The sequence below is a fragment of the Ambystoma mexicanum genome, chromosome 6q (genome assembly GCF_040938575.1).
Source record: "Ambystoma mexicanum isolate Mex_15411 chromosome 6q, UKY_AmexF1_1, whole genome shotgun sequence".
In the NCBI taxonomy this organism is placed as follows: domain Eukaryota; kingdom Metazoa; phylum Chordata; class Amphibia; order Caudata; family Ambystomatidae; genus Ambystoma; species Ambystoma mexicanum.
The window spans coordinates 221,468,639-221,493,250 of record NC_090937.1 but is presented as its reverse complement, the minus strand read 5'-3'; the positions used below and the strand labels follow the sequence as shown (position 1 = coordinate 221,493,250).

The following is a 24,612-nucleotide window of genomic DNA, read 5'->3' as shown; positions in this document are numbered from 1 at the left end:
CGGTTTGAAGTCTGCTCCATTCCTCTTCACCAACATCTTGGTGTTAGCAACAGCTTGAATAAATCAGCAGGACATCCATGTGTTTGCCTGTGTGGATGGTTGGGTGCCAATCTACAAGCAGCCCTCTGTGTCCTTTTGGACCAACATGTGGCACCTGCCAGGACTTTCTCCAAACTCTGGGGCATATGGCCTCCTGTATGTTCCTGGTGCCTTGGGCTCGCCTACACATGCAAACACGTCTGTACTATTTGTACAGGAAACAGAGCTAAGACTCCCAGAACTTTGAGGCTCTCATCCTTGTGCAGAATCCCAGAAAGCAAATCTGAACAAGGATTTCCACTCAAGATGCACTTGCCGACTATCATTACTACTGATGCGAGCAAATTAGATTGGAGGGCTGTGGTGGAAGGGTACAAGCACCAAGAGAGGTGGTTGGAACACAAAGCCCATTACTTCACCAATTGGAGAGAGCTATCAGCAGCCCTTCAGGCACTGCAGTTCTTCCATCTGATTCTTATGGGGAGGGAAGCAACTCTGCAAACAGACAATGCTACAGACCTGGCATATGACAACAAACAAGGGGGGACTTGTTCCAGACTCCTTGAACGTGTAGCATTGTAGGTAGGGCCCTGGGCCAAACTGAACCGTCTGTCTATCAGGGCAGTCAATATGAGGTGCAAGGACAATCTGGAAGCAAGCCTTTTGAGCAGGAAGTTCTGTTCGGCTTCTTGGGATCACCTCTCAGAGACATTCCTACAGTGTACCTGAGGTTCTGGACTCCCCAACCCCATCGCTTTGCCTCACCGGAGAATGGCAAGACACTGAAGTTATGTACCTGATGCCCATGCCAGCAGGCCTTGGTAGTGGATGTGATGGCCATTCAGTGGCTGAAGGGACTACTGTATGCTGTCCCACCCCTGCCACTGCGCGAGCGATTGGGCAGCAGAGGACAATATGTTAGTACCTCATTTGGCATTGCCAATCTCGATTCACCCTGATGCTGAGCATTGCCATCTTCCCTGGGTTTGCTCCCCCAGGCCATCCTTATCCCATTTTATGATTTCCTGGAAGAGGGAAATCTAAGGAAACTGTCTTGGGGTGGGAGGCTTGAAAATTGATAAGCAGAAAATTCGGCAGCAGGGACTTTCGAAAAATATATAGCTAGAGCCGTCCAGAATTGGAAAAAGGCCTTCCACTCTTAGAAATAATGACAGCCACTTAAGAAACTTCGAGAGTTGGTCTGACCGGAGAGGTATTATGGCCTTGTAATGTGGTGTCCCTGATCTTCTTACGTTTTTACTGGAGCCTTTCGAATTAGGATTGGCAGGGCACCCTGGGGGATGAGGGGATGTAAATCTTGTTTCCCGGCTTCTAAAAGGTGTTTGTCTCTCTAGGTAGGTAGCAGTGACTGGGCTCCCTCTGTGGGATCTCTGATTGGTCCTGGGGGCTCTGCAGACATCTCCATTTGAGCCTACTGTGAGCATTTCCCTGAAATTATCGACTCTTCATCTCATCACCTCTGCTGGAGACTGGGTGAAAATTGATGAAATTGTGGCATTAGTATGCAAGGATTCCCAGCTGATTTTTCATGGTGATGCTCTGTTTCTTTGATGTGGCCCAGTCTTCCATCTCAAACTAATCTCCAAATGTAATCTCTTGCCAGAATGTGTTCTCCCCTTTTTTTCCCTAACACTGTCTTTTCGGATGAGGTTGCATGAGATCACTTGACCATAACACAAATGTATCATGGGAAACCGGGCTGTTAGAAGATCAGACCATGTATTTGTGGTATTTGGGGATCAAGTCTGGGTACAGGATATAAGCAGATGGATTAGGGACACCATCTCCATGGCATATTCATTGGTGTGGATTCCCTGGCCTCTGCGAATCAGGGAAGTCAACCAGGGCAATTGCTGCTTCATGGGAGGAAGCCTAGGACCTGTGCAGGGCAGCTACACGGGCAAATCCGTACACCTTTATTAAGTATTACAGGTTATCAAAACTGATGGCTTTGGTGTTAGTGTGCTGAGTGTGGGAACCCATTGAACACACTGATTGATATTGGCACAATAAATTTGTTTGGGTGATCATGACATCTACAGGTCTGTGTGTTTTTCATTTTGGCCCAACCTTTCTGAGATTTGCATATCTCACACGTACTGGGAAGAGGAAGAGAGACGTAGAGGTAATGTACAGATGAATTACTGGTTATCTTCATTACTCCTATCCATGTTCTTCCTCGTCACCGTACTTACACCCCTCCTCCCCCTTAACTCCCGCCTGCACTGCAAGAATGGAATGGGCCCAGGGAGTGGTAGGTAACTGTAGTATGCTAGGATATTAGTAGATTTGTACTCTTAGGGGGAGGAACTGGGCATACAGAAAAACAAAGGTATACATGGAAGAAGGGTTCCTGAAAGCGAGGTGGGTCACCTCAAATGTAAGTACTGGGAAGAGGAAGAACAGGGCTAGGAGTAATGGAGATTACCGTTCAGCAGTCTGAGCATTTGCCTCACTTCCATATCTGACTTGCATCAGTTAAGAACAGGAGCAAGTTACGATCATGGCACCAGCAGCTTTGTCCTCCAAGGTGAAATGTGATAATGTGGGGCTGGCCAGTGTGTTATCAATTACCTTTCATGCTTCTGAGAGAATGCTGTTTTTCCTGTTTCAAATGATCTGCCTGAGTGTGGTGGTTGCCTTTGAAAATCCAGTTCTTTTTTGCTTGACGCCTTTTCCACCTTTGTGATGTCTGGGGCCAGCTGCCTCTAAATGTAACCCTTTCCCTGCCTGAGCTATATGTTTTCCCATGAAAGTGCATGTGTTCTACGTGTGCGTATATGTACATATGTAGGCTCGAGTCACCAAGATCACTCATTTCATGTGTGAGTTATTACAGCTCTGGTTATACTAGTGGACTTAAGTGGACAACTTGCACTTGTCATATCTTACACATGCAATTGTTTGCATTCAGAAGAAAACACGCGTATACCCGAAAATGATCAGATAGATTACTGACCAGTAACCTTCATTACCTCTTTCCTAAGCGTTTTCCTCTCCTGTTGGCCCCACCCCTCTTTGGAAGACATACCATCCCTGTTGCCCATGAGCCTTTAGTTTTGTTTACTCAGATAAGTCACTATGCCCTTTTCAAACCGGAGGGTGGGGGGAGGGAGGGAGGTCGAGGAAGAGTAGGACTATGAGTTCTGTAGATTACTGGTAAGTAATTTGATCATTACATCCACGTCCCTTTTCCTTTTCCCAGCACTTACCTTTTAGATTTACCAAAGCTCACTCATTGGTGATGGAGCTCTGACAAACCACCCGGACACACAATAGGTTTCCTTGCCACCCCCTCAAACTTTATGGTGCTTCAGATCACAACAAAAAGACATTTAGTGAGTGCCAGATTGCAATAATCCCACAACAAAAGAAGCTGTCCTGGGGCTCATACACAGCCAACCTGTAGTGTCTAATAAAAGTGTTGGGACTAACCCAAGTACCTGTCCTACATACCTCCTGCAAGGACATTCCTGCACGTTGGCCCGCGAGGTAGCCACCTCCCTGAAAAGCTCCACTGGGCTGTTGATCAATCTTCTCATATTCCAGGAGAATTACTGTTTTGATCAATTTGCTGATGGTTGTAGTGTAGGCCTTTCTACTGGCACCTCCCACCTCAGATGTCTCTAACAAACTGTCTTTTTTTCTGATGGACTTAGTATGGTTCAGCTATTGACGCAACACTCTCTTAACATCTAGAAAGTGCCATGCCATTTCCTCAGAGGAGCCTGGACCCTATACAAATGATGCAAGCAACATTATCTCCTGAGATATATGAAACTTGAAGGCCACCATGGAAAAAAAGGCCAGGTCACACTTTGAAATGAGGCCCTTATGCTACACTTTCAAGAATGTGGGGTCTGCAAAGTAGAGCGCCAATCTTCCACTACCTCCTGGCCAACGTGATGGCAATCAAAAATGTAGCGTTAAAGGTCAAACACCTTAGCTCAACTGAATCTATAGGTTCCCTGGGTTCTTCTGCAGCATTTCTAGATCTAATGGAAGGTCCCAGATCCACTGGTGGACAGTTCCACTGATTGTGAGACAGCTATATTTTTAAGTAGGTTTGCTACTAGCTTATGCCCTTCTGAGGTAAGGACCCAAAGCTCTCTAAATGCCCCAATGACTACCCAGTATGCCCTTAATGAGGATACAGGCAGCTCTTTCAGGGCCCACTCATTGAGAAACTTCAAGATCCTTAGGTGGGGGAGAAGGCGGGGTGGAGGGGGTGGGGAGAGGAGGGGTTACTTGAAATGTAATGTAAGTTAATATTCCTATGGATTTGTTTGATGGAATGCTCTTGTTAAAATGTAAATACAAAATAAAAACAATAAAAAAGAAGAAACTGCAATATATTGGAAAACAACATGCAAGTGTCATCCGAGTGGCAGCCATGTGGCTTCAGTGTAGAAGACCTCCATGCCACCTGCACAGCTTTTGTCACTTAAAACGTAAGACCTAATTTCTGCAAGCTCCTCCTCTTAACTTCCAAATTGCCCATTGAATTAGCTGGCTTGAGGTGTGGGCTGCATTTCCTTCCGAGGTGAGGACCATTTGGCATCCACAGAGGTTCTAGCTGGAGCTCTAGAAGAGTGGGGTCCCATGCTCCTCTGGGCCAGAAGGGAGCAACTAAAATAGCATGACTGGGTTCTCATTATCACACTCGGAATAAGAGGAATTGGAGCAAATGCGTATACCAATGTCTGTGACTAATACTTGAACATGACATCCTCCCCCATGTACTGTGGGATAGAACCTCCTGCATATCTCACCAAACACCTGTCTCTTCAATGCCATGTCCCCTGAGTCTGGAAATACTCTTCTGAGCCTGTCTGCTACCACAACTGTCTATGCCCCCGATGTGAAAAGCTTCCAGTGAAGATAGGTAGCGTTCTGCCCAGAAATCCATTTTCATAGCTAGGGCTAAAAGGGCCGGCACCCTTGATCGCCCAAGGCAATTTATGCAGAACAGGGCTGTGGTACTGTCCGTTCTTACCACCATTGAATGATCCATTACAATGGCCTGGAAGTATATCAGGGATCTGCCAAGCGCAGCTAGCTCCTTGCAGTTGGAGGAGCGCCTGAGATGCTCCCAAGACCACCAGTTCTGATGGCCGAGATTCCTCAGGTTTGCCCCCCAACCATAGCTGCTGGCAGAAGCGTTGCTAGGGGGGGTGCTAAAGGGGCTATATCCCCTGGTCTTTTGGTTGTAGCCCTGGATAGAATCTCAGGAGTTACATCCAAAAGGCTATAGCTAGCCCCCGAGTCCTGACAGTTCTGACATCAGCGTAGCCCGGGGTCTTTTCCAGTCCTAGCCACACCCCTGCAGGCTGGCATCTGTAGTAAGAATCATCTTTTTGGGCACCCTCCAGCTCACACTCTTCCTGAGATGGGGCACAGAATACAACCATTTGAGATCTGTCCTCTGGGACTTTGCATGCTTAGCCTCGACTTCAAGCACATGTTTGCAACCTGCATTGCATGGACAAATGCATGATTGTGCTAGTGGACATTTTAAATTGCCTAGCAGTGCATTTGCTTCCCAGCCTTGGCCCGCCAAGTGCTGTCAATTACATGGGGGATACAGGGGGGACAAATCCCCCCCACAATTTTAAGAGGGGGGATACAATGGCATTTATCCCCCACAGAATTTTTGAAAGAAAAAAGACAAAGAAAACACTTTTTGAGTTCAAATCGTTCATAAACCAATGTAAATATTTAGAACTAAACTTGTATATTCACTCACAGGGCGCGAGTGCATACATGCGACAGAGAGGAAATACGTTAATTATATTTTTCCACACAGCATTGTGGAGACTGTGAATTTTCACAGCCTAATAGTATATTGTGGTATTTTACAATTGTGCAGGACAGTATTTTGAATTTATGAAGGTTCATATTTTATGAACGATTTGAACTCAATAAGTGTTTTCTTTGTCTTTTTTCTTTCATCTCTATATATCCACTGCTACCTGCTTCAAACAATTGTATGGTATGTACGAATATAACATTGTCCATTGTGGGTATACCTTGGATGAATATGTACGGGTTTGTTAAATCTTTCCTGGTTTTTCACACAATATATGTGGTCACGAAAATGTAATTACTCAAGGCGCATTGGAGAGTACAGCCCTGATGAAGGAGATGTGGCAATAAAACTCTCTGTAATGAAAATTCAACCATATTGGCTTGGGTTCTTCCATCTTTTGAATTGCCAACAGGAATGAGATATTTGATGCTCTAACAATATTGATTGATTTTTTGATTGATCTACGCTTTTGGGAACCAAGGAGCTACACAATTCGGATCAAAGTTATTAGAACATTAGTAGTATCAGTCCATTAACCTCGGAGGAGGTACAATTGACAGCGACTGTCTAGATGGGTGTGTGACACCCACCTTCTTTCCCGACTTTGTATATTTGGCTCAGGCGTCTCTGGGCATCATGCAGTCAGCTCCTAAAAAACTAGTTTTCAACATTTTTGCAAATATATCTACTTGATTTGAACAGTAGATGGTGCCCACCTTTTCCAATTTTTTTCACCATAACGGTTAGAAAGGCGTCCAGCTATGTCGTTATTGATCCAAACGGGCCCCCGGCTAGAGGAGCCGCCCCAAGAAGGGTGGGGCTCGGGGCAGTATGGTAGTACCCTTTGCCCCCCATTGGAGAGCAGTTCAGGTGTGCGCTACGGACTCTTGACCTCCACATGTAAACGCAGCGATTAATGGTGCCACCTGTGGGCGCTCGGAGAGGAGCGCTCTAGCCACAGTGTTTCCTGGAGAGAAATTTGATGGTTAAGGTTGCAGCTGTTCAGTGCGTAACTTGGTATCGAAGGAGGGCAGGGGCTGCCCACACACTACATGCACAAACAGCACCGTCCACACCCTGCCAGCAGAGATGCGTGTGGGGAATGGAGTCTGGAGCGAGGTGTGTGTGTGTGGAATGGTCGGAAATGGAGTGTGAGGTGTGTGTAGAATTGGCTGGCAAGAGAGGTGTTCCTACAATAGAGTTTGGAGACGTGTGGTGGTTTTTGTGCCTAGGATTTCTATGGAGAGAGGGGTGCTGTTAAGTAAGTTCCTAAAGGGACTTTAGCTTGCACAGGAAACAAAAGGGAAAATGCAGGTTTAAACTCGATTAAAGGCAGTGGTTCTAACCGGTAAATACTTTCTGGCAAAACATTTGAGGTGGTAATTACATGATTTCTTTCAACAAAAAGTGTTTTATTCAGTCCAGTCAATTTCGTTTCAATTGTGTAATATCCAGTAAATGTAGATTCTAGCAACGTAACAACTGTTGAACCTCTTCAAAATTAAACAGCTTCATGAAACCAAATGATAGACTTATGGGGGGGTCATTACGACCCTGGCGTTAAGGGTTTAATGGCGCCGTAAAAGGTGTCGGCGCCGTCGAACCCTTAACGCCTGATTACGAGGTCCCTTTACGGGACCCGACCTTAACGGCTGGTTTTACCAGCCGTTAAAGTAGGGTGCCGCAAAGGGACCTCGGTGCTAATTACGGTAACGCAATTTGCGGTACCGTACTTAGCGCCTTCCCCAGTCCCATTGAGCCCTATGGGGCGAACATGGGAATGGGGAAGGGCCATGGTGAAATGGGGAAATACCACCCCGCCAACCTTGGAATGGGGCGGTATTTCCCCATTCCACCATGGCAGACGCGTTACAACACCGGCACCAACCATGGTGCTAATAGCATCATGGTTTAGCGCCGGGGTTGTAATGAGGGCCATGGAAACTTAACGTGTTTCGGTTCTAAGACTTCCATCAGATGCATACATGGCCAAGAAACATAAAAAATGCAAATTTTAATGATTTAGAAATTAGGGCTTAATTGAATATAATCAAAAGCACACCGCTCCACCGCCTAGCAACATGGGCATTCTGGGAGTTGGAGTCATCGAGATACGAGGTGATTGTGAGCATAGAACCAAATGTCAGCCGTGTTTGAAAACCATTGGAATGCAAACATCTGGTTTTTCACAGATCTGGCCCATTTGCTTTTGGGTTTCCTTCACATGACATCATTTTGATGAGCCCATAAAATTGCATGGAGGTTGCGAAAACATGCAGAGACAAACACTCTGGGTTTTCAGTTTCCTATGGACTCACCATATGGAGCATGATGCAGGGCAGGAAATGTGCTCAGGGTGTTCCCTGCCCTGTGCAAGGGATCTCCGACTGCTTTCCAATGTTGGTGTGGTAGGAGAGGTAGGTATCCCTTGACTTATGCCTGCTCTTTTGTGTTTGATGGGGGCAGGCAGAGGCCGTGTTCATCCTTTGTCGTGATGGACATGTTTTATCATGTTGGGCACTATTATGATCTCTGCTGTTTGGGCCTGTATGCACGGCAAAGACTAGCAATAGATGCCACCATGGTGGAACACAGTGGCTTTTATCACAGTGGGCGCCTATGGATTTGGCCACCTATTTGTACATGGTAGAAACACTGACAGAGCCCATAGGGATTCCTGTGCCCCATTGGCATCCAAGCCTGACCTACCTGGCATGGGAATTCAGGTTCACAACCTGTGAAGTAAGCATTGCCACTAAGTGGCCGCATGGCAGCGCCCACAGCCAGTCCTGGTATTTTAGATGGCATGTATGTTAGAATTTGTAGCTTCAAATTTACTACTAAAAACGTGGACCTCCAAGTCCCAGGACACAGTGTTTACAAGTCACAACCAGTGTTGGCAAGCTGTTGTGAGTGGCATGGGTTCACTGCCAGCTGTCAACAGGCACGCTGTGCTTCCTGCCTCGCTGCCTAGCAGCTACATGAGGTACCGGCCACCCGGCGACTAAAACACAATAAATACATTTTAAAAAGCAAAGTCCCAAGGTGTCCCCTGCCCCCCTTGCCCCCACATTTTATGGGTCTCCTACGCCCCTGTGCCCCAGTTTGTTTTCCGGTATATCAGGGCAATTTTGGTCATGGACAGTGCAGCACAGGTTTACTTCAGAGGGAGACGGCAACAGTCTAAAGCGACTCGTGAGCAACTATGTATGGGAAATGCACAATGCCTGAGTGTCAGTATTTCTGTCCCTCTGTGCTTACTATGTGTGAACATATGGGGAGCACTGGCTGTCGGTACCAAGGTAGACCTGGATGTGGATATTAATCCATCAAATGCCTGCATCACCTGCCCATAAACTACAAGGTGCAGGCTATGCGATTATCACTATATTCATCAGCCTTTACATTAGAATCATTGTGGTGGCAGACCATGTGCATTAACCTTAGACATATGCATGCGTATTAGAAATTGACCTGCTCCTATACCATATACTATATATATTTTTGTGCTATTACTATTTGTTTTGATCACCTTTAAAAAATAAATTCTTGACATGATTTACAAAATTACATACATTTTTTTCCACTTTAAACAACAGGTCTTCTTATTAAAAGAAAATGAAGATATCACATTGACCAAGATTTCCATAAACTTTATACCAAATTAGGGTCTCTATCTCATTTTTGACATACAATCTCAACATATTAAGGCCTACAGGACCATATACTTAAAAAAACAAGAAAGAGACCAGCGAGAGCAAGATGAACTTCCCCATTCAAATTAGAGAATGTGTTCCCCCTTATGTGTTACTACAAAGCTTCTTTCAATTCAAAACCAACTGATCCCTTTTATAATACTATGCTGCCCTAAGATAAACCTTTCTAGCATCAAATTGGATTTCCTTAATCTCTGTCCGAGGCATGTAGTGCTTTTAGGGCTGGAAACATTCATCAAGAGTAACATACAAACATTCGATAACAATCTTAATACCGCCATCTGTAAAGGGACAGATTTGCCATATAGTATACTCCACCTGAGGTGCTCCAAAAAAAACCCCCTTAGAATACTGAACGAATTTCATAAAGTGTTTAATGCGTTGCTTTCGAAGAGTAGGGCAACAAAGCACCAAATGACGTGGGCTCTCTTTAGCATCTCCTGTGCAACAAACGGCAATTTGATGCAACAGTCCGCGCTCTGCCTAGCAAGGCAATGATTTCTCTAGTTAGCAAAACGTTGAATATATAAAGCATAAAGTTACTGCACACCTTTTTGCTGGGTAAACGCTTCAAGTAAGGCTCAACATCGGCAGGAGTTTTTCGGGCCCATACAAGAACTCATTATTGTATCATTTGTACCCGCCCAATCCAAATTCAGGTTCCTCTTTTTCACATTCTCATGATTGGACACCAACATCTCCAGGCTTGTACCCATTTTCTTTAATAACATTTGACAGTCTGAGTGAAGTTCACCCATGTAATCCTACTGGAGTGTCCCTTCCCTAAATTCCCGGCTCAATAATGCATATAATGACCGATCCTTGCCCGTAAAGAGTTTTCTGTATAAGCTCAGTCTCCTCTACTCACAACCACACTCTCTAGGGATTGAAGCCTCAACTCATAGCGAATAGCGGCAAACACCACACATTTTCATAACTAGTACATAACCGACCTCCAAAAGAGGGCTTCAAGGCTCTTTAATTCCCTCCGAAACCATAGTAGAAAGAATTCAGAACCATAGCTTAGGCACACCACCTTCTGCAGGAAGAATTTTAGCAGCGCAATTATCAAAGATGTACCAAATTTGCCATCCACCTTTTTTGCTTGTGAAATGGATTTCAACACCTTATCCTTAATATAGTGACGTAGAAAGCATTTCCTCTGGGATGCAATAAATTATGAAACCCCAAGTAGATCATATTGTCTTTGACAGCAAGTTTGGTTTTATTCAGAAACCAGCTCTAAACCACAGTCGTTTTCCGTTTACTTAACCTGGGAATTGCCGTCTTCCCAGAATTGACCCTCAAATGCATATCGGTAACATACTGGTTAAATGCGGTCAGTAATCTTTGCACGCCTATGGGATGTGATCCGTTAGTATGAAGTCATCAACATGAACTGCCCAACAGACATCACCCCCTCCCAGCCTGGGGCCCACAAAAGAGACACTTTCAAGAACGCTTCCTATCTCTGCGACATAGTGATTGAATAACCAGGGCGCAAGTAAGCAGCCTTGACGTAGGCCATTATTTATTGACACCTTCTTGGTTAGAAGCCCATCATTATTTAACCTCTCCTGGATTTATGATCCCTCATGCAAATATATCAGTATGGATAACAATCCATGTGGCAGACCCAGCCTGTTCAACTTTGCCCATAGTGTTTTCCTATCAACAAGGTCAAAGCCAAGCGATAAGTTCATAGATGCCACATATATGGCCCGATTAGAATTTGTCCATGCCGTATGTTGTAGTGAAGCTAGCAGCAAACTCCCATATCCATACTCATGTCTTTGCTAAAACCCATCTGCCCTGTGGAGAGAATATTATTCTCATTGCTCCATGCTTCCATTTGCTTCAGGATCAATGCAGCAAAGATTTTCGAGTCTGCATTGATCAGCGCAATGGGGCGATGGTTCCCTGGTGATAGTCCATCACCCTTCCTATAAATCAGGACTACATAAGATAGACTCCAGGATGGAGGAAAGGACCTAGTTATCTGTATATCCCTATTATAATAGCCACAGCATCTTGGCCAATAAGTGCCTGTCTCCCTTCAAGGTCAGGTTGGTCAATTGATTTGGGCTTGCTGCTCTGGAGGAGCTAGCGCTCTTGATTGCTCCCTCTTTGTCCTCTATGGAGACGATAAAATTCCATATATGAAGCCTAACCTTCTCCAATTCTTTCAATTGCCCCCCGCCCCCGCCCTTCCATATAGTTCTAGTAGGGGCACCTGCCATACCTCCTCTGAAACAGGGATTGTTTGAACTACTGCCTGGTTCATCTCCAGGACATTTATTAGGACCCAAAAATTCAATAAGTCGCCATCCTTCAAGGAATTCATCATAGTTTCCCCAACCTGTTGATATAATACCGCTTTATGAAATGTAATCACATTTTTCAATTTCTGTTTTAATTGTCTCGTTATTCTTTGTTTCACTTCCCATCCTAGATCCAATTTCCTTGTGCATCTTATCGATCTGCATGTAAATCTTTTCACAGAACTGTCCTTGTGATCAAAATTATGTTTGCAGGGATGCCCCACTTGAGATCTTATGATCCCCCTCCCGAGTTCGGTGCCCTATTGCCCCCAATCACTTAACTGATAGCTAATTTGAGATGTTGTTCAAAATTCTTAATGGTGTATGTCTTTGTCAAGGCTGTTCCATTAACATCTTTTAAAAGTAGCATATTCAATTTGGCAAAATTCCCCTCATGCCAGATCAGCCAGGAGCCTCTGGCCTTTACAATTAGAGGCTCACTGAAATGTTGATTTGTAGGTATAATTATTTTTACATCCAATACCAGCAAGATCATGGCATGGTCACTCTGGTCAGTGGGGTCCACCGAGAATTCAGTGACTAAGTACATTCATTTTTTGGTCACAAAGATATGGTCGATTGTGGAATAGGACTTACCCCTAAACCATGTTGGACGTATTGTTGTTATATCATCAAATAGATTATTAAATAGGTACAGCCCTAACCCTGTCAATATCTCATACCATATTTTACCTTGTAGGTATTTCCTCACCATACCCGCTGTTGTAATTACTGGTTCCAATTCCTTATCCCACTCAAGTAGGGCCATATGGTCCACATCATGTCTCGATTCTGGGAAGCTGTCAGCATTACAATCCCCGGCTATAATCATCTGCCATCCCGGTGTTGAAGAGAACCAGTTTTCTAGCAGTAAATGTACTTCTTTTATTGTGCTACTCAAATTCTCCTTGGGACTACAGTAGATATTTATAAGTAATACATTTGGGCGAGGGGTCCACCACAGAACTCCATAGTTACTACTAAGATGCCATTCGACACATGTCTTGACTCTAGGACCCTTATTCCACAACCATTATGTATTGCTACCAGGAGACCTCCCGCCGGTCTACCCCTCAGTCCCTTGTTTGCTGCCCCTTCACCCAAATTTCATAACCATCCAATACCGGGAGACCTAGCAACCTCATCTACTGTGTAAAGATTATTTCATAACACCCTAGATATCGACACAAGTTCTTGTTGGTGCACAAATTAGAGGAACCCCTTGAGTTCCAGGACACTAAAGACAACCTCAAATCTTTACTTAAACTGCTTATTTAGTCCTTTCAGGTCTGAAATGGATTACTGTGTGTCAGCGCTAGCCATCTCTAGCTGGCCTCCCCCATATTTCGATCATTCTCTTCCGGTCCGGTCTCCCCCTCCCCCGAGGGACAGATACATTTGTTTTCCCTTGCCGGACCTGACCTATGTGTGCCTTGATCACCATTCGCCTGTTGTTCTACCGAATTAAATGGGACTAGTTCCTAGCCCGATTTGTTAAAACTGAGTTTCGGTTAGCAACACCTTATACACCATCCGAGATGGCATTACTATCCTAACACAATCATATCTTTCAGGGTGTATAAAGTCCACACATTTTATATGTTTGGATGAGACTCAGTGCTGGTTTTTCATTCAAAAGAGCCAGCACTTGCCCCCTTTAGAGGGAGTCTGGCCCCCACATTCAAACATATAGAATAGAAGTTAACTGGGACTATCTATGAAGTGGGGATCTCTCATTGGACCTCCTTAAACTTATTATCCCAGATTTGATCATCACTTGCTATTTTAGGCTGGCCGTTATCCAAGTATGAGGACTCAGCCATTGTTGTTCTCCCCTGGTAGCCTCCTTCCCCTAAAGTCTCTTTGAAGAGTGTATATTTATCCTCCATCATCACATAGGTCTGCTTACCCTTTACTCCTCTCCCTTGTCCCTATGTACCACTCTCAAAAACTCCACTACCTCCAGTTCTTCCACCCCAACCTCTTTCTGTACCTTTCACCCAGACCTTCCACCCAAGGCTTAGCCCCCACCGAGAGACCTCCTATTAGTTGTTCTAACACACATTTTACTGTCAATCTTATGTGATCATCCATTAAAGTGAGAGGGACGGCCCCCTTCCGGTGTTATTGGGGACTCTTTCCTCTTGCTGCTCCTCCTCCAGCGTGCTCAGCCCTCCGCTCTTGTGTGGAGCCAATGCAGCTTCTTCCATACTTATATGAGCCATATTTTTATTCATATTTTTCTCTGCCCTTTGGGCCAAGGGTTTTTTGAAGACACCAAGCAACTTAACCTCTTCCCCTACATTTGTAATAGGGTGCTCTTCTATCCTTCTCTTGCTTCCTTTGTTTCATTACATTTATAAGGCCATCAAAAACCTTGGGTTTTACCCACGGGCATACTCTACCAACAATCACATCCCACTACCCCACATCCCGGCAGCGAACACCACCATCTGATTCTCCACATCTAATTCATCCCTGAAAGCAGAGTCCCCAATTTTGATATCACCCAGATTTGCCTTGTCCTGCCGATCCTCCCTGATCCCCTCCTGAAGATTTTTCTGAAGGATCTGCTGGAAGCCATTCGGAAATCAAACTGCAGAGCTTCTTTTTTAGTTTTTTTCTTTTTTTATTCAATTTCTTTGATATTGTATCTCCCAATGTTCGGTTTTCCCTACCATCCCCCCTTCTCAGTCCCTCCCCCTCCCGATCCTGCTGCGACCGGATGCCTGCGGCCTGCTCCTTTCCATGATCCTCATATATAATAATGACTTCGACGGATGGGCATATGTTGGTTTTTGTGGGCGTGGCTTAGAAGACGATGCAAAAGATCTTCGGGTATATATGATCAGCTGCTAATCCAATGCAGTATAAATCCAATCCGGAAGCAAAACGCCAAAGCAGCCAACAGCACTCGTCTGGCAGTCGGGATACCATGTAATATGCAACTACGAATGCTGGCAAAGGAAAGCAAGTAAGAGGAGAAGTTGGCACTAGGATGTAGGCAGATCTATGATGATGTTTTGTGTTCAGAAGCCACAGGGCACACAAGGAGCTGCAAGATGAACCTTGGAGGGGATGCATCACCTGACTAGATGGATGACAGTGAACTTCCATCCTAGGGGGAAGACGCCCAGGTGAGAAACGAGGCACCTGAATGCACCCGTTGGAAAAGTGCAGAGAGTGAACATTTCATATTCTTATAAGGGGTCTGTAAGCAAAGTCATAGGCAAGATGGAATGAAATGTCTATGTTAGTAACTCTGCCTGATAGATATAAAAAAGGTCTGTTGGTCAGAAGGGATAATCCCTAGGTCTATTTTCTTGAATTGCAGCAATGAATTCAATGGGCCTCATTCCAAGCGGGAAACACTGAATCTGCCGCCTGACTTCCCGGTGCCACCGGGACATTACAAGTACCCTCAGAGTCAATAGGCAGATTCGGTAACTCACAGCTCCTGTGGAGTACCATAGAACTCCATGGGAGTGGGGCGACAGTGCTGGTGCTTCCGTGCCGACTCTGCCTACTGGGGCTGAAGCGCCCGACAGGGTGAGACCTGCCGGGTGCTACGGCCCCTGCAGGCAGACTCGTAGTGTGGCAATCTGGAAAAAAGTGTGCCGGTGACCTTACCGGCACCCTTGTTTCCTGACCGCCACACCCAGAATGGGGACCAATGACTTTGATATGTTTTTGCCTAACATTTTAGTCTTCAGTTTTTTGGCTTCTGCAAAATTATCATTAATATCATCAGCCATATTGTTTAAAGGAACATTTACGAGGAATTGTAATCATTTGTACTATTTTTCATTTGCATCACCCTCTCCTTTCTATTTTTGACATCACTTGTAAGTCAGACTTTGCCACTTGGTGGTCACTGTTCTATTGAAAGTATCTGATGATTTACACAGATATTGCAAATGTAGAGCAGCTCAGTATTACATGGTAAAATGATATTGCAAATGTAGAACAGCTCAGTATTACATGGTAAAATCATACTATGCGGTCAGGCATGCATGATAATCTATTAACATGCGCAGCAATCAACAGGCCACATCACATCTCTCCCATATGGAACTATTTTGTCTAGCTGGGATCCTTTTTGACCCACTCCCCAGGCCCCCAAAAATGGAGGTTTGTCCTTGTTCAACTGATAGTCTTGAGGGGTCACATTACTAGAATGTGTCTGTGTGTTTGGTTGGGGGGATAAGAGATGCCTGAATTGGAACCAGGGGCGCTGGCACCCAATGTTTGCAGCCTTAACATTACCCACATTGTGTGAACACGTGAAAGCACCTTATCTTGGTTCCATGGTTCACTTATCTGGCTATATTTGGAATACATAAAACAGTTACCGCTATAGGAGATAATAGGTTATAAAAAGTTTAAACATTGGTAATGCTGCTTTTTCTGGGTGTGCTGAGTGCAGTTTGAATTGCACTGAGTGCTGGGCTATGTTCAAGGTTAGGATTGGTCTCTGGAACAGAAGGGCTGCTGAAGGTGCTGCATGGTCAAGGGTTTTGGGCCAATAACATCATGAAGCTTGACAAAATAATTAAGAGTTATGGTTGGTCCACAAGCCGTCGCTTTACAAGCTATATCCCCTTTTCATGCTTTAGGTCCTCCCACCCATTTTTTTAAATCTCACTGAAAGCACTGGTGCTTCAGATAATTTGGATAAAGTGTGTCAGAAGGGACTGGAGTGAAGGCAAACACTAAAACTGCACAATCGACACCATTGCTTCAGTCATGGACAAGTTATGTGCAAATGAAAAAATAGGTGGTGTAGCACACAGAGCAGGGGTGAAAAAGGTGTATTAGTGTAAAAGAAGGAGATGTGTGAAGGGCACCATCAGAATAAAGTCTGTGTTTTTACACCATGGTGAGAACAAGAGAGGTGTGTACGGGAGAGGTGAGCACAGGGAAATGGCGAAGGGTTAAAAAATGAACAGACTGGGGAGAGAGACAGCAGTAGCACAGACGATATAAAACCTGCAGACTAAGGAGGGTCCACGCTATAAAGATGTGTGTATGTGTGTGTGAAGCGAATACCCTCAGAAACAGGGGGAGGGGAGCACTGGATAAAGGGGTGCAGTGGAGAAAGTAGTGCAGGGGAGAGAAGGGTGAACAGAATAAATTGCAGAGTACTGGAGAGTGCAGACCATCGAAGAGCAGAGAGGGAGCATGGTGGAATACTGGGGTACGTGTGCACCGCTCATAGACCTATTAGGGAGAAGGAGAGTGTGGGGTGCATTTAAAGGCCCCAAACAGAAGTCCCTTTTACCGGAACAGCATCATTTAAACACTGCAACTAAAAACAGCCCTACTTTGCTTTCCCTGTCATATAAATGGCAAGAAGTTAAACACTGCAACCAAAAACGGATGGCTTTTGCTTTTATTTCACGTGAGTGGCAAGAATTTAAACACTGCAACCAAAAACGGCCTGGCTTTTTCTTTTTGTTCATGTAAAATTAAAGAAGCATGTGGAAAGGGGCCTATCCATCATCATCAATGGACAAGCAGCAGTGTAAGTCAAATAACCCTGTGACCTGCAAGACAGGATTTGTAAACATTAAACATAAAAACTGCCTGCATGTGTTTTTGCAGATAAAAACGGCTTTAAAAAGCCACAATGGAAAAAGATATCACTGCTCACACAGGAAATGTCGGGGAAGCAGAACCTGATGTGGGGGGGAGGGGTTGACCAAGGCAAATTTATATTATGTTTCCCCCACAAAACTCCAGTAACATTTGAAGAGACACTTACTTCAGGAAAAACCTGTTTTGGCTGAGGCAGGAACTTCACAATGACAAGCTTCACTTCCAGCTGGATAACACAGCGCTCCTCTAACAATCCCACAATAAAATGTGATGCTGCTCAGGGCGTCAAAATTCCCTATTCTGCAGACATGATGGCAGGAGCCAAGAGATTTCAAAAGAAGGAAAAACGTGGCTGAAGCATGACAAGAAGGTGTGAGTCATTGTAGCACCAACTTCAAAGAGCAAACTGCCAATTTCAAAGAGACTCATAAAAACCCTCTGGTCACAGGCTGACCCAGGGGAACAGATGGCTGTGGGGGATGAAGCGGCCCCCCATATATTGCACAATGCATTCCCAATTAATATTAAAAGACTATTTCATTTTAGACATTTTGCGCAGCCATCAGACTGAGGATTAATTTCAATTTCATGCCATTTTTCATGTAATTTCCAGGTGGTTTTGGGGCTATAAATTGTATTTACCTGGAACTCTGGGAACTGTAATGGCCACTTAGATTAGGTTTCTGGCTGATCTGAACATGTGACAATTATGATATTGGATGAAAAGGTGGAAAATGAAATTAGGAACACGCTTGAGAACTTATATAATCATAACTGTTGCACAATTTATGAAAACGGACAAAAAGGTGGCACATGGCCATGCTACATCGCACAGATTTGGCGGTCAGTTTATCTAATTCCCCATGACCAACGCAAACAGAATATACGTTGCATGTGGCAGTTGCTAGTACAATTATGTAGTTATGATACATAACTAGTTTTTGCCAGAAAGATGAAATGAGAACCAAGCATGGTAATAAAGGGCAATAAACAGATGGTGCTCCCAAAATCCTTAAACCAATCCCGATGGGGGACGGAGAGAGAGAGAGAAACTGTACAATCCTGGTGCAGGGATAATCACAGGGTACTTCCCCTAGATTGTAAAGTTAGTGATGTCAGTTCTGCTATATAAGGGGGACTGCACTAGGACTCAAGGCACGCACACAAATGGGGAGACAGGAGAAGGAGGATGGAGGGAAGGCTGTTGAACCTTACCATCTTTGAGAGTGGAGTGACCAGACCCCTTGCCCTTTCTGTCCAGAGTGTCCTGAGATCCAGCTGGCTATCCTGAATCCTAAACCAAGGCTTTCTATGTGAGTAGCATATAACCCCAGCCGTAAATTGCATTATCCCTTCATTTTTAGCAGTGCATCTGATATTTCCCCATTGAGAACCCCAATTGCCCATGTGGTCCAGTCATCTCCTCATAGAAGAATTTCTTGTTTGCCTGAATATGTCAGCATATCCTCATTAAGAAAACACAGCATTTGTCTGTGTAAATCCTTAGTATTTTTTGGAAGAAATCAATTAATACCCCCATTGAAATTCACGGATAAAGATTGTTGGAATTCGAAATCAACAATCTTGTTCCTGGTGTTTTTATTTAATTGTTATAGTCATTAAAGTGTTGCCTCCAAAGAATTATTCCCATTGTGAGCTGAAAACTGAATTTGCCCGTGTATTGTGTGCATTACCAAAGTAATCCCTATTTGCATCTGTCAGTTTATATTAGTGTGAGAAATCCCTTTTGCCTAGAACTCTACCTGTTATTTGCCTCTGTCCTTGTCACTGAAAAGCAATGCTCCAATTCTAAGCTAAACCCCTTCCCTGAGCTGCCTGTCATTGTGAGCCCCAGTGTAAACACATTTCCATTTGCCACTGTATTAACCCTTTGCATTTGCTTTTTCTCAAAACCGATTTTCCTACTTCATTTCTGTTTTGCCCTGGTGTGCTGATCAGTATTCTCGAAAACTTTGCCTATCTCCTAAGTGTAAGCAATACACATTTTCTTCTATTCTGTCCCCTAGCAGTTGTGAGAGATAATCAAAACGCCATTCTTCCCTTTTGCTCCAAAAACAGGTTTTCCCTTTCTTTGCTGGCTTCCCATCTTGTGGTGGTGGGCTTCACCCCAAATCCGATTTTCTCTCTATATTCCTACTCCTTGCCACTTCCTTCTATTAATAGAGATCACGTTTAATTGATTTTTGGGGGTGAGTGTTGCAGGGGGGAGTGCTTTACTGTAGGTGCTATCACTTTGTGATAAATTGTTCTTTTTCTGTTCTGCCATTAAAAAAACGTAATAGTATATCTTAACTTGGTTGTTTTTAGAGATTATTGCATTTTGTGTTGCCGCAACATTGGTGGCTGTGTCATTGTTTTGATTTTCCTTTTTCATTAACTAATAAATTAATAAATATCTTATTGATACACATTGGCCTGGTTCCTAGTCTATTGTGACACAGGGTGTTTGTGGAGGTTGGGTGCGAGACGGGTTGGAGGCCTACTCAAAAGAATCCATAGTATATTAAGAATAAAACGCGTTTTATTGTGTGCCACATTCATTGTGAAGGAGTTCCCTAGCTGGCGTGTGCCGTGTAATAAACCGTGACAAGAGACAGTGGGGTGTGTACATGGAGGTGCAAAGAGTGAAGTCAGTGCATGAACTATATATACAACATATTGGCAAATATCTATAAGTTGTTCTCCTTCTTAATTGCACACAGCAGCTCTTACTACGCACCATGCCTTGTCATTCTAAATAGTTTGCAATATACCAACTTAATTAAATCTGCACCAGATCTTACCTTTCCACTCAGCAGTTCTGGTCCCCACCATTCCAAAGTAATGATAAGAGCCTGAAGCATTCATTGTTATCTCCTAGTTGTATTGTGACAATCCTCCACTAGCTTTCCATTTCTCCTCCTAGTATTGACCCAACAGTGACCTCCAAGAACCCCTTCGAACCCTGGCTCTGCCCCTTCAAACCAACACCTGCTTCCACCAATGTTTATGTGCAACCAGCTTTTTGGGCCTCCTGGTGCATACGTAAGTAGGATATTTTGCAAGGTACAACAATGTCACATATGTCCCCCAGTGGCACGACAAAACATCAAGGACTTAGCCAGGATCTGGACACATAACAGGTATTAAAATATGTTCCACAGATGTCAAGAAGCATGTTGTTTCAAGCTATACCATCCTGATAAAAAAGGGGTAAGTTGACAGTAAAACAACAGTGCTGGACTTTCAAGTTCCATGCCATAAGACTGCGGGCAATTAGCACCTTTGCCATAATCGCCAGACTCCCAACAACATATATTTTTAATTCCCTTTTGGCAGCCTTAGTCCAAGTCCTTTCCATTGGTGCAGAATTGCATTGAAAGGATTTGTGTTTTTGCACAAGGGCCAGTGTTAATTACTTGCACCAGTGCAAAGTTTGTTATACCGAACCTATCCTCGATTGCGCTACAACGTCTGCCTACACTGTAAATACTACATTGAAAATCTTGTGATTTGGTAAAAAGAGAAATCAGAAACCTGCCAGCTCAAAAGAAGTAACTTCTCGCAATGTTGCATAATGAACTTCACCCACATCAAATATCCGAAATGACATTGAAGTGGAAAAGGGACTACGCTTCTGTGGGGACGCATCCTCGCGAGATCTCGCGAGACTTTGATGCGGGATGTACACGGCTTCCCACGCACAAGCGAGGAGAAGAGAGTGACCGACGGAGCGATGCGGGATATGCACGGCTTCCCACGTGGAAGCGGGGAGAAGATAGTGACAACCGGAGCAACAGGACGCTCCCCGGCGCGCCTCCTGTGTGAAGGCCTCTGCCTTCCTCATTACAATGTAGAGCCAAAAAAGCATTTACTTTTATATGACATTGTGTTCCCTGATAGTGAAGCAACTACAGGTCATTGACTTATGCACAATTAGACTTACTATAGAATTGTGATGTATATGCTTTACTGTGAAGCAACAATAAAGCACTTCAATCCCCATCCTGTGTTGTGTCATAAGTGCAGCCACAACAGCTTCACCTGGAAAATTACAGACATTTAAGAAATAACCTAAAACGGAGACATCAAATGAATTACATTAACGTAAGTACATATTAAAATACACAGATCAATTTTTAGCCACAATGAAACAATAATAGCATTGATTTGATTCGCGTGAAGATCTCAAACTCTGATTCGAAGAATATCGTGTATCCATCCGCCCCGCAAAGCCAGACGCAAAACAACCCAAGCCCACTGTGTACCCATAATATGTATGGCTGGGACTGACACACGTCGCTTACTTGACCACATGAAGCTCTTTCCATCTTGCTAGATCTCGTGCGCCAAGCAGCCGTTTAACCTCTCGGACAAGACGTTAGAAAAGATTGAACACAATTTTAAAGGAAAGTCTCTCATGCAGGTGCTGTGGAACTGGATAAACAGCATTCTCGGAGAGGGCAATGAACACAATCAGACGGTGAGGTTGCATGATGGTGTTCTATTACAAGGAAAACGCTCAAGGGCAAAAGCAGTAGTTGTTCGTTTTGTATTGAAGTTTGCTACAACATTGACCACTGTGCTGTTATTGCCCTTGTTGTGAGGCCTTTTTACTGCTTATTCCATGCTGCGTTTAATTGGTCCCACCTAGGAAAAGCTGATCCCACTACTCTTTCTTCTTTTTGACGCCTTCCCTGCATGCTTTTTCCTGATTATTTTGTTATCCTACCACAACCAGGGCTGTTGCAGGACTTGGTGAGGCAGCGGTCAAAAAATGTGGGGATGCCTCTTGGCTATTTTTTGCACTGCACCAGCAGCACCGTTAATAGGAGACGCTAAAACTCCCCATTGAGTTTGCAGGGCATAGATATGTTGGAGAGGCCCTCTGGATGCAGCTGGGACAAGCTAAAGTCTTGGTGTTGGTCCATTGCACTTACCAGTAAAAAGATTTGTAGGTTAAATCTGGAGACTGAACACACTGAAAATGTATTTAGGGTCATGAACCATGAGCCTATCATTCTAGTCGGATTCATTCCGTGCACATCTCTGCAAACATGAGATGCAGTATGAGATGCAGTATGACATTTATACAGTATTGATATACATTTATATCAAAAACCTCCTCCTAGAAGCCGTCCTTATTACAAGTGTGTTTTGGCTATATTATCAACCTCAGAAGGATGAAGAACTGATTCAGCCATGCTTAATTATGAATTTGCAAAGTACCAGCTGGCACTTGTCAGCATTTTGCTTTTGACACAGGACGTTCATAGGTGGTGTGCCAACCCGATTTCCCATATAATGACATCACTAATGGCATCTGACATGTCCTAAGTGATGTTATGTGATGTCATGTCATTGTGCTGTCATTAGTGCGCTTAGGGGCTGCACAATGGGGATCTCAAAGTTAAGGTGGCATAGCTTCAAACACCTGCCAAATTTCAGGGGTTTTGATGCACTAAATCAGCACCTTACAGTCACTTCAAAGTTTTTTTCCAATGAATTTAAAGTATTTCATTGCATCAGATTGTTTCACCTTAAAGGAATGGTTCGGTCAGAAATTTTTATTGTCCCTATGGGTCGGCCATGTGTTTTTAAGCATAAGTCGGTCGTTATTCAAAACATTTCCTATGGACCTTACCTGAGTTTTCGTCCATTAAACACACACGAAAAAAGGCAGCAGGGCGCTCCCATTTTGTGATAATCCTATCACTTGCCCCATCGCCCTGGGTGACCTGCTTTTGCGGCACTAAATCATATCCCCCACTCCTGAGTCTGTCATCAGCAGACATGTACTGCCCATTTCACAACGCCAAAGCACGTCTCGTGTCAACATTCGCTGCGCTTCAGCTAATGACGTGTCACCATGGAAATGACAGGACGCCTCTTTACTCAATAAGTATAAACAGACCGATTTTCGATTCCATTCCTCTCTCTGTGTTACTATGAGTATTCTGTGACTCGTTTCTGTGCTCTGATCAGCTACCTTCGCCGCTTGTAGCCCGTGTGAACACCTGTACCATCGCTATAAATTATTTTAGTTTGTTTGACACACAATGGCTTCAATAATGCCCTACATGTACGAGCCCAAGTATACCGAGGACGAACTACTGGAAAGGGAAACATGCGAAAACGATGGGGCTTCGGACGGCAGTTAGCAGGACGAATCAACGGATGAAGACACTGGACCTAGTCGCATGGACGGTGTTTCCACCTGGTGCACATGCAATCGGTGCGAGCTAATGCCACCCGAGGACGAGAACCGCTGCTGCTGTGAAAACTTGGGATGCGTGGCCTACATTTCGGAAGGCGAGCCACGGCCAGACTTCAGGGCAGCCTGCCTCACACGGTGAGTGTTGATGATAATGATGGTGCTTATGCACAAACTTCGCGCAACTGTTCGTCCTCGTAATCCGAGTAATGAGTAAGTATACTCTGGTTGTGATGCGACTACTATTTCATGGTCGTCTCCTATATTCAAAATTACATCTACATATCATTGTAACGCATGAAAGCCGTTCAACAGTGTGCAGTGTCTAGATAGCATTTGTCCGAGCAGAATGCCATTAGATACAAGAATTGTCATTGACAACAAAGGTTTAATAAACTTATCTTGGTCATTTAAAAACAGTTTGTATGATTCTTTTTCACAGGTGGTACAGGCTGGTGGCCTATCGTTCCTTTACATGGCGCCTTCAAGGGAGGCTTGGACACCGCGTTCAAAGAGTAATACCCGCCTGTGTCATTGGTGCCATAAGACAAACTTTCCCCAGTGACAGCGGTCAGTACAGGGGATTTTCTCTCGCTGTGCTGCAACCTGACCTGTACAATGTGCAAAGTTTTGTAGTTTTGTGCAATCAAAATAAGAAACAAAATAAAAAACAACATATATTTTAACAACGGTTCTTTCGATTTTTTAAATGAATCAAGTGTGTCTCCATTCAGCAGTCTTCCTGTGCCTTGTCTGCACACCCACTGGCCCATCCACCCCCCTTATCAAAGGCAGTTCGCACCACGGGATGAGCGCTGCCAAGGTGTGCTGTCAGGGGCGATAACGGCCAAGGTGCCAAACAGCATGTACACTTCAAAAGGTATCCCACGCCCA

At 44.3% G+C, this 24,612-nt stretch overlaps 1 protein-coding gene across 3 annotated transcripts in view; it reads right to left on the bottom strand.

Moving 5' to 3' along the window:
* Positions 1-21,930, bottom strand: part of LOC138515909 (alcohol dehydrogenase 1-like) — a 162,396-nt gene extending 140,466 nt beyond the window's left edge. The window contains exons 1-2 of one of the 3 annotated variants that reach the window (XM_069630671.1): positions 21,812-21,897; positions 21,451-21,578 (exon numbers count right to left, since the gene is read on the bottom strand). In XM_069630671.1, coding sequence (XP_069486772.1) covers positions 21,451-21,578; positions 21,812-21,821 — 138 coding nt within the window. In that variant the 5' untranslated portion in view covers positions 21,822-21,897. Of the gene's footprint in view, positions 1-21,450; positions 21,579-21,811 lie in introns of all 3 variants that reach the window. The other 2 variants (XM_069630669.1, XM_069630670.1) reach the window with 2 other exon arrangements.
* Positions 21,931-24,612: the final 2,682 nt, after the last annotated feature.